The sequence below is a fragment of the Quercus suber genome, unplaced genomic scaffold (assembly GCF_002906115.3).
Source record: "Quercus suber isolate HL8 unplaced genomic scaffold, Cork oak 2.0 scaffold_160, whole genome shotgun sequence".
Lineage (NCBI taxonomy): Eukaryota > Viridiplantae > Streptophyta > Magnoliopsida > Fagales > Fagaceae > Quercus > Quercus suber.
In genome coordinates, this window is record NW_027069621.1 from 193,889 (window position 1) to 204,400 (window position 10,512).

General features: G+C 34.7%; 1 protein-coding gene across 1 annotated transcript; it reads left to right on the forward strand.

Moving 5' to 3' along the window:
• The first annotated feature begins 1,537 nt into the window (after positions 1-1,537).
• LOC112023886 (mitochondrial inner membrane protein OXA1) lies at positions 1,538-9,792 on the forward strand. The gene is made up of 10 exons (XM_024056511.2): positions 1,538-1,725; positions 2,216-2,704; positions 3,447-3,537; positions 3,910-3,957; positions 5,185-5,243; positions 6,798-6,873; positions 6,973-7,104; positions 8,568-8,675; positions 8,924-8,978; positions 9,215-9,792. The coding sequence occupies exons 2-10, from the start codon at positions 2,226-2,228 to the stop codon at positions 9,472-9,474; spliced, it is 1,308 nt and encodes a 435-aa protein (XP_023912279.2). The 5' UTR covers positions 1,538-1,725; positions 2,216-2,225; the 3' UTR covers positions 9,475-9,792.
• The last annotated feature ends 720 nt before the right edge of the window (positions 9,793-10,512 follow it).

The following is a 10,512-nucleotide window of genomic DNA, read 5'->3' on the forward strand; positions in this document are numbered from 1 at the left end:
CTCTTATACAAGACTAATCAGTTTTTGGTATAAGTAGGAATTGAACTCCAGATCTCTTATACAACCATAAGAGACTTTACCAATTGAGCTAACTGGAATTCATATGTTGATTTAGTTTACATTATACTAGTTTCTTAAAATAAAAAATAAAAAAAGTTTACATTATATATATATATATATATATATTTATATTTTGGAGAAAGAGTTCATGTAAACTATGAATTTTCCTTAACTTACTAAACTTGACGAACCAACAATTAAGCCCTAGACCATCATTGGCCTAGTTTGGGTTCAACTACCAAGTAAGCAAAGCAATCTCTTGGACTAGGCCACACTTCGTTCGCTACCCAAACTGAGTCTGATACACAGTCTCAGACCCCTCTGAGATTTTAGACTCCTCTCTCTGTGGAGCTGATTCGTAAAGGTGAGATCGTTACCAAATCTTCCATTCACAAAACCTCTGCTTTTGAATTACAGATTTGAAATCAGGGGTTTTTACTTCAATTCGAATTCAAAGTCCTTTACGTTGGCTTCTAATATATATTGGGTCCATTTCCTTTACTCACTAAAGCTATGCATTTGTAAAGCTTTCATAAAAAAAAAAAAAAAAAAAAAAACACAAACTTTTAACTCTCACATAAAATATTGCATACAAAATATGACCACACTTTGTTATCTTTATCCTTTCTATATCATTATCTTATCTTATCTTATATTTTTTAATTTTTTTTCTTTTATCTAGAAGTTTAACTCCTAACAATTTCTCTTCCTTATTTTATGGATGCCAAGGTGAGGATAAATCCCTCAAGATATTGGAAATCAGTTTTAACACGACTGATCTGTTATCAAGTTTAAGCATTTCACACTTATCATGTTAATAAACTTATCACATGCATATGGTTTTCTTATATTCACATTTTCAATATATGAGTTCTATTTGAACTCATATTAGTTTTTTAAAACTCAAATTTATATTTTTTTATTAAAAAAATATTATTTCAACTCAAACTTAGAGTTTAAAAAGAAAAAGAAAAAGAAAAAACAAAAACTTTTAACTCTCACGTAAAATATTGCATACAAAATATGACCACACTTTGTTATCTTTATCCTTTTTATATCATTATCTTATCTTATTTTAATTTTTTTTCTTTTATCTAGAAGTTTAACTCCTAACAATTTCTCTTCCTTATTTTATGGATGCCAAGGTAAGGATAAATCCCTCAAGATGTTGGAAATCAGTTTTAACATGACTAATATGTTATCAAGTTTAATCAGTTTTTGGTGTAAGTGGGAATTGAATCCCATATCTCTTATACAAGACTAATCAGTTTTTGGTATAAGTAGGAATTGAACTCCAGATCTCTTATACCACCATAAGAGACTTTACCAATTGAGCTAACTGGAATCCATATGTTGATTTAGTTTACATTATACTAGTTTCTTAAAATAAAAAATAAAAAAAGTTTACATTATATATATATATATATTTATATTTTGGAGAAAGAGTTCATGTAAACTATGAATTTTCCTTAACTTACTAAACTTGACGAACCAACAATTAAGCCCTAGACCATCATTGGCCTCGTTTGGGTTCAACTACCAAGTAAGCAAAGCAATCTCTTGGACTAGGCCACACTTCGTTCGCTACCCAAACTGAGTCTGATACACAGTCTCAGACCCCTCTGAGATTTTAGACTCCTCTCTCTGTGGAGCTGATTCGTAAAGGTGAGATCGTTACCAAATCTTCCATTCACAAAACCTCTGCTTTTGAATTACAGATTTGAAATCAGGGGTTTTTACTTCAATTCGAATTCAAAGTCCTTTACTTTGGCTTCTAATATATATTGGGTCCATTTCCCTTACTCACTAAAGCTATGCATTTGTAAAGCTTTCATGCCCATGAATTAAATTTTGGTTTTTGTGGTTTTGGTTTGTCATTAAAGTCATGGTCTTTTGGAATTTTCACCTTGTGTGGCAAAAGATGGTGTTGGGGGTTTTGCTAGGGTTTAAGAATTTTTCTTTTTCTTGATCCGTGTATTCATTTTTATATTCCATCATTGTTGATTTGTAATTTGAATTCTAATAGCCATGTTAATGCAACCTTTTATGTAATTTTGTTACACTTTTGAAAAAGTGATATTTTTTTCATTTTTATTTATATAATTGAGTTTAGGGTTCTATATCTCATCTGGGTTTTTGTGAAATTTGTTTTCAGAAGTGTATCAATGGCTTTTATGCGTAGTTTATCTACAAGAGCTACGATTATAGCTCGAAGATGCCACCCATCTTTTAGTTACGTTCTCCATAATGATGATGATAGTAAAACCCGCTCGGTTGATGAGGACTTGTCTTCTCAAAGAATTGATAGCTTTCTCCAAAGGAGGTCCTTTGGAAGTCGCAGCTTCAATAATTCAACCGGGTTTGGTGCTTTTTTCCAAGATAGAAGATATTCCCACGAGTTTCTTCTGCCGAGTTCAGGTCCCTCTTTCTGCAGGTATATGTCGACCACAGTTGGTGGAGGGCCGGACAAAGTTGAAATAATCAGTGGTGTTGCTGAGGTTCTCTCAAATACATCCATGGAAACAGTAGCTGCACAGGCCGCAGCAGTGAATGAAGTTGCCATTGCTGCTGCTGATTCTTTCTTGCCAGTCAAGATGTTGCAGTACTTTATAGATTATGTGCACTGTTATACTGGCTTGAACTGGTGAGGAGCCATTTGCAATTCTATTTTCTATTTTTAATGACATCTTTAATTCTTTATACTGCAATGGTTTCTTGTAAGATTGAATGCTAAAAAATTACAAAGTTCAGATATGGTGGAACATTGTTTATATTAATTGCTTAAGAACATGCACTAAGAATTGCTGATTACTGAAAGAAACGATGCACAAAGAATCATAAATGGATGTTCATGAAGATTACCTCATTTACCCAACCACCTTGACACGAACCACCATTAAATTACAAAAAGTCTGACATTACAAAACTGGCTTTTTACCTTTAAAAAAATTTTTGGCTTGTTGAACTGTCAGTTCTTTGGATTCATATTACCCAATTGTAGTGAGTCACAGTATCATAAAGCTGACTTTTTTGCCACAATTGTATGCAATAACAATATCTGCCTGTGCATTAGCTGCTGTCACCAAGAAAGTCACATAATGAAGAAATTCGGCTATTCATTTCATTTGCATACAAATTTTCTCATTAAAAGATGATGACCTCCTTTGTTATGCGATGAAAGATAATTTAGATGTTAACAACCTTCGTTATGATTATTCCAATTTTTATTGATGCAGTACAAGGTTTCTAGTTACTCAAGCAAGTTACAATGGATTGAATATGTGATTTTATATTTAATAGCTTTTTAGTTTACGCCACCATTGAATTTTTAATATGTTAAACATGGAAGTATTTTATTAATATTAATTTTTTTTAACTACTTTCAGGTGGGCTGCTATAGCTTTAACAACTCTTGTGATTCGGGGGGCAACGCTTCCACTTTTGATAAATCAACTTAAAGCTACTGCAAAACTCACTGTATGTGGCAGTACTTGTTAGTTACAGCATTGCGTTTTTGGTGACTCATTTACATAATTGTCGGATATGCTTGTTGACAATCTGATGCCCTCATACCTGCAGATCAATTAAGAATTTATTAATTACTTGTAAATAGTCTTTGCTGATGTGGTGTATGTTTTATGAATTGTTTACTACTTCTACAAAGTAGTTTTCTTCATTGAAATTGTGAGGGCAGACCTGTTTTAAGTGCCACAAAACTACATAAATCTATGATTTTTTTTTTTTTTTTTACTTTTCATTTTAATCTGCATTTAATCTATCATATAATGTACATCCTTCTATTTTAAAATGATGGCAACACATCCATAATGGTCTATGCATGTTCTGCAGCTCTTGAGGCCACATTTGGAGGAAATAAAGCAGGAGATGCAAGACAAGGTAATATTATTTGTTCATTGCATCACTTTATAAATCACTACCTGCAATAATCATGTTGGTACAAATTAACCATAAGTCCAGTGTCACTCACTAAGGACAAGGCCCAAATGTCATTTGTTAATCAGTGCCATCAGCCAATATCATATTTGTGCTATGATTTTACATCTTTATATTCATCAGTATTTTGTTGGGGCTTGCTGGGATATGCACATGATCCACAAATACCATGATTGGTTAGCTTAGGTTTTAAATTTGGTAAAGCTATGAGAGATCTAGGATGCTACTTAACTTAACTCAGCTTCTCACCACTCACCTGCCTACGCTGTTAGATACCATGTGTGAATCTTCCTTTAAATGACTCAGACAAGAAAGGGTTCAAGCAAAAACAAGACTAAATACAAAAAGATTTAAGATTTATGGTCTAGTTTTGATGTGGGACTTCTTGGAAATTTCATGAATTATTTTACTTATTGAGTCTTAGTATTAAGTTTTTTAGGTTAGAAAGTTGCTGGATCAGTTTTAATTACGTTTTGTAGAATAAGATTAATTGATGATTTCCATATTTTCTGGAATAGGCTGTCCTTGGCTGTACCAAAGGCCCATGAATCTTATTTTGCTTTTTGAGTCCATTGAAGTTTTAAGTACTTTTTTTTTTTTTGGTTATTAGTAATCCTAGGTTATTTAGGAGTCCTAGTCCTTCTAGAAAAGGATCTAGCCCTAGCCTATATAAAGTTGTTGTTGTGAATAACATTGATAGAGAGAGTGATTTTAATAAAATTCCAGCAGCTTATTTTAAGTTTTAGGGTGTGATTGTCTTCTCCTGCTTAAGTGTGATTGCTTAGTGTTCTATTTTCCTTTATTTCATGTTCTTTTCATCGTTTCAATAATGAATAGCCATAACCATTCAAGATCTTGTCAAGAATCTAATTTAGTTCTGAATTTGTAAAGATCCTAAATCAAAATTGATATCAAAGCCCATTCAAGCTTCTGTCCTTTTTCAATAAGCTGCTGGAAAAAATTATTCAACTTTGTGTATTTTTGCTTTTGAGAAACATGCATTTGCATTCTTGAAATAATGGCAGTCCTAATTGGTCTCAAGATCTCCTTGTGCCAATGTAGACTCTGTTTTTTAGGCCTGTATCTACTGTGGATATGTATACCATAGAATGTTGGATGCTTTTAGAAAGGATTCTTCTTTGCATGTTAATGTTCATTTATCCTTTTCAGGCTATGGATCCCAATGCCATCGCTGACGGTCAGCAACGAATGCAGAAGCTGTTTAAGGAGTAAGCAACTTTTCCACAGCCTGCAATAGGAACCCATGGCAATTTAATTGTTTGATGGCTTTCATTTTCCTTTTTTGGTAATTATGTTTTGGTTCCATAAAGAGCCTGATGGTGATAGAGATTACTAACTGAGACGATAATATGCATGCCACATTTTCTGTGATTTCCGTCATTCAAATCAATTAATTGACAGTTTATAGTGCCAGCTTCTTCTTTGATTTGCATTAAGGGCCCTGTTCTATGTTTCTGACCGTTGAGAACAATAAGCACTTCAACAATAGCTCCCTTGCTATTTCTGCCAATGTCAAAAAGTGATTATGGTGAATGCTTATAGCCCAATGTTTGAAACCTTGACTTCTGTATCATGTTTCATCCTTCAGTGGATTGACCCAGGAAATTATTGGAAATGGGCAAATTAAAAGGATATGTAGGATAATTTCATATTATCCTTCAGTGGATTGACCCATGAAGTGTCTGAAAATGGAAGAATTAATAGGAAATGTAGGATAATTTCATATTTTCCTTCAGTGGATTGACCCATCTTTCATACTACCTGAATTTCACATATCTTCATACCGTATAATGGTAATATAGGATAAAAGTTGCAAATAATATAGCGTAGGATTAATGTGCTGGTGAATTATCTAATTGGAAGATTGTTACTATAATTCTATTATTAATAATTGGTATATTGGGCAGTAGTAAGATACTTGAGAAATCAGGGTTTATGTTTTATGACAATTAGAAGAGTTTCTCTTTTCTTTTGGAGTCTTGTTGGTTGGATCTCTAAAATAGGGTAAAGGAGAGGAACTTGATAAAAGTAGTGCAGAAAAGAATGCTATATGGAGTATGATCCCTCATTGCCTCATGTGGGTTATTTGGAGGGAAGGAATGCACATATTTTTAAAGGAAATGAAAGACCAATTCATGATTTAAAGCTTTCCTTCTTTCGTACTCTGTTTGAGTGGGCAAATGTTTCAGGTGTTTCTACTTTTAATTCTGTGCCTGATTCACTTGGTTTTTATACTTCCACTGCTATTTAGTTTACATATTCTGGCTTTTTTTATAGCACACTGCCTATGTGCCTTATATTCATTGTATTTTTTCTCATTCCATTTTCAATAAAGTATTTTACTTATCAAAAAAGGGAAGGATCCAAATGACATAGAGGAATGGATTTTCAACTTCATAAATTTAGTAATGGGATTTGTTTTCAAATTGGCAGTTACATAATCATTTTGTGATTCATCTCTTCATGGTCTTGACTTTGGAGCTTAGATTAACCATAAAGCTAAAAAGGAGATGTGTGCTTATACAAGGGGTGGTGCATGATGTGTGTTTATATAGCAAAAATGCAAGCCTCACCTCCTTCTGTTTCCAATTTTACCAACTTGACTGAAAGGAATCCCTTGTGGAAAGCTCTGTAGTGCTACAGAGGTGTTATGAATAGAATATGCTTCTTATGTCTAATGTTTTTCAATTCGTCAATTCTCCCCTATCTGGCCTTTGTTTTGCCTGACATCTTCATTTTGTCATTATGATTGGGTTCTACAGATATGGTGTGAATCCATTTACTCCACTGAAGGGACTCTTTATACAAGGTCCTGTCTTCATCAGTTTTTTCATGGCTGTAAGATAAATTTCTTTTTCATAACATCTTGCAAATGATTAATTGTTTGTTTTTATCGTTGGTCTTTAGATATATCTCTGACAACATTTTCTTTGGCAGATTACAAATATGTCAGACAAAGTCCCATCATTCAAAACTGGTGGAGCGTTCTGGTTTTTGGATCTCACAACTCCTGATGCTTTATACATTTTTCCAGTTTTGGCTGCACTGTCATTCTTAATTACTGTGGAGGTAGGTCTCTACTATCTCTAATCATCTGTGTCAACTTTTCTTACTTGCTGTTAGGGGTGTCCACGGGTTGGGTCGGGTCAGGTTTGGGCTCAACCTGGAACCGACCTACTCTGTCGGGTTGAAGGACGGCGGACCCACCGCTGACTGCGAAAAACTATGGGTCGAGTTGGATCGGGCTCGGGTGGACGGCGGTTGGACCCGACTTGACCGAAAGACTGAAAACAAAGACAAAACTTGATACAAATTTCACAAATCTTAAGAACAAATCTACAAACCCAAATATCGGTAACCACAAATCCGAAGAACCCAGACAGAAATAGAGAGAAATAATAGCAGATCTGAACTTGCATGAGACTAAAATGAAGAAATAAAGAGTGTTACTTGCAGATTGGCGATGGTGCGATGAAGGAGATTTGTAGCTCAGCGATGGTGGTGGTTTGAAGATCTAAAGATTCAGATCGGCGATGGTGTGATGAAGGAGAATCGTAGCTCAGCGATGGTGGAGGTTCGACGATCTAAAGATTCAGATTGGCGATGGTGTTGGCTGTTGAGCGCGAGAGAGATCAAGAGTGTGAGACTCTGAGGTGAGATTGAGAGAGTGAGTGGACAGAGAAACTGAGGATGAGTGAGCCGGTGATGGTTTGAACTGGAGTGGAGAATATAAAATGACTAAGAACTGGGTTATATACACGGTCGGGTCGGGTGGATCGGGTTTTGGAAGGGAAGACCGCCGGAATCGGTTTGGGATGGCAGGGACCCGCCACTGACCGCCAGGTAGTCGGGTTGGGCGGTTGCCGGTTCGGGTCTGGTCAGTTTTGCCAGGTGGGCCGGGTCTGCGGTTTTGTTGGACAGGCCTACTTGCTGTTTAAAGTGGAGTTGAAGAGGCTGAGAAATTACCATGATGAGTTTGACTCAAGTACTGATTGAACACTATCATTACTGTTTCCCTTTATTTCAAGTGGAGTGAGTAATGTGTTTGACTTTGATCAAGATAAGGTTGCTTCTGTTAGATCTGAACATAGGCAGTTGACTTATTTGTTTAAAGTGCATTAATTTTGCATCTATGTCCATTAATTAAATGTAGAACCAATTTGACCAATTATCAATTCCTTTATAGAATGTTCTATGGTTAACAATTTCCACTAGTATTACGTGAACCAGGAATGAAGCAATTGATCCATGCTGAAAATATCTAGTATTAAATGCTAGATGTTAAATTGAAATAAAATTAATTTTTTTTCTTATTTTATTTTTAATTTTTTCCGTTTTGGGTTGGGAACCCAATTGCTTCACTATGAACTTTTGCAGTTTGTTTATTTATATATTAGTTTAGCTTTGTGTCTTTTTGTTTTTGTTTTGTTGTTCTTGTTTTTTCGGGTTGAAACCTAATTGATTCACTCTTAACTTTTCCCCCCTTTTTCTAGAACCAATTTAAATTTAACTCATTTCTGTCTGTTCCTCAGTGCAACATGCAGGAGGGTATGGAAGGAAATCCTGTTGCTGGCACCATGAAAAATGTTTCAAGGGGCCTAGCTGTTCTTACAGTTCCATTCACCATGAGTTTTCCTAAGGTAAGTCTCCATTGTTTAGTTACTTTTGACATTACATTTTACAAGTTTCTCTTTGTTCACTTCTAATATGAACATGAATTTGGCATTAATGATTGCACTATATTGGTTCTTCCTGTAAAATTGCCCATATGGGTTTAGTGTTTCATGTTCATAAGCTTCTTTCAGTTGTTTACAGCATTGCATACTTCTCTCCGCATGAATGGTTCTTTCATTTGTTTACATGTTCATAAACATTTATTTTACTGCAGGCTATATTTTGTTACTGGATTACATCCAACTTGTTCTCGCTCTCATATGGACTGGGTGAGTCCTTTTAGATTCTAGTTTGTCAGCAATTTTACTTCAGTTTCACCTTTTCCATCTTAAGGATTGTGGAAAGCTTCTTCAGTGATATGCTCTTTAGTTGTGTCATGCACCAATTTGCATTAATTTCAACTGTAGAAGACTGGAAGTTGAATGAAAAAATTCACTTCTTGCTGTTAACAAAAATTTCTATTCACTTTTTGCCTAAAGAATGGCACTCTTTTTGAATTTTCCAGTGCTTAAATATCCTGGTGTAAAGAAGTTCTTGGGGGTTCCTGAAATACCTGTTACAAAGCCAACTACAGCTCCACAACCTGCCTTCTCTGCGTTGGAAGCCCTGAAACGTGCTATGGCAGCCAAAGCAGAATCTACTGCAGTACCTCTTGAATCAGGGAAGGTTCCAGACCAAAGAATATCTTCTACTTCAGTTCTTAGTCAAAGGATTAAAAGTTTAGAGAAACAGGCAAAAGGAAGAAAGAAAAACAAGAAGAGGTGAGGAAAAAAGTATGTTGTTAGAACTGCTTTTTAAGCTAATGTAATATTTTTTGAAATAGTCAAAATTTATTTATTGGGTGAGGGTTTATACCTGAGAAAGAGAGAGCAGTACAAGGAGGTTATTCAATAATTAGGTGAAAAACTAGAGAGTTTTTGTAATTTTCCAAATGAGTTGAAATTTTTTTAAGGATATGTGTTTCTTGTGGGGGCAATATCTTTTATCCGAATGGATTCACAAGGCCATTCAAGGCTCACATCCTTTAGTAGAATATAAACACGAAGATGCATCTATTTTGAATGCCATTTGTGTTTCCATCTACCATGTCTATATATTCAATATGAATTTTGGATGATATTATAAAATCACAACTCTGACTCAACTCAGCCTTAAAACCAGTTACCTGTTGTATTTTAAACTTTTGTGTTGATTTACATTATTTGGGTGGCCTCTTTTTTCACCGTCACGGTATTGAAAATCTCTCAGGCGGTTGTGCAGCCAGAAACAGTTACTTCTTCCTCTTGTTTCAGCCTCAGGGCCAAACATGTTACATTAGAAAGTTTTGCTAGTTGTGTATGTTAAAGGGATAGAGAGATCCTTCATATTTTAGTCTTGAATTGTCGTGTTCATTAATCATTACATAACACGAGTTAGTGAAGGTATGCCACTATTTCTTCTGATGCAATCTGGAGTCATTCAGGTTTTAAAATCAAAGGATTTGGAGAACAATTGTTAATATAAATACGCTTAAGTATTTTAAATCCACACATTAATTAATTTAAAAATCCATCCATAAATTTCATCAAGAAAACAAAATTGCCATTTCATACTTTATTCAAGTCATTTGAATTGAAATTTGAAGTCCAAATTCTTCTCCTCAAATACTGCTGCCATTCAAATCACTTCATTTGGTCTGAGTTGATGAGCTTGGCCGTGGGTAGAAGAATTGATTTGTATTCAAAGATTGATAAGCTTAGGTTAAGATTTTCTTACTTTTTCTCAAATATGTTTCTCTAATCAAAGTCTAGGGAAAAGTGGGAT

Excerpts from the sequence above, each read along its gene's own strand:
- LOC112023886 (XM_024056511.2), top strand. The coding sequence starts at position 2,226 with ATGGCTTTTATGCGTAGTTTATCTACAAGAGCTACGATTATAGCTCGA. Across the intron at positions 2,705-3,446 it reads TGTTATACTGGCTTGAACTG|GTGGGCTGCTATAGCTTTAA; the intron begins GTGAGGAGCCAT and ends AACTACTTTCAG. Across the intron at positions 5,244-6,797 it reads ATGCAGAAGCTGTTTAAGGA|ATATGGTGTGAATCCATTTA; the intron begins GTAAGCAACTTT and ends TGGGTTCTACAG.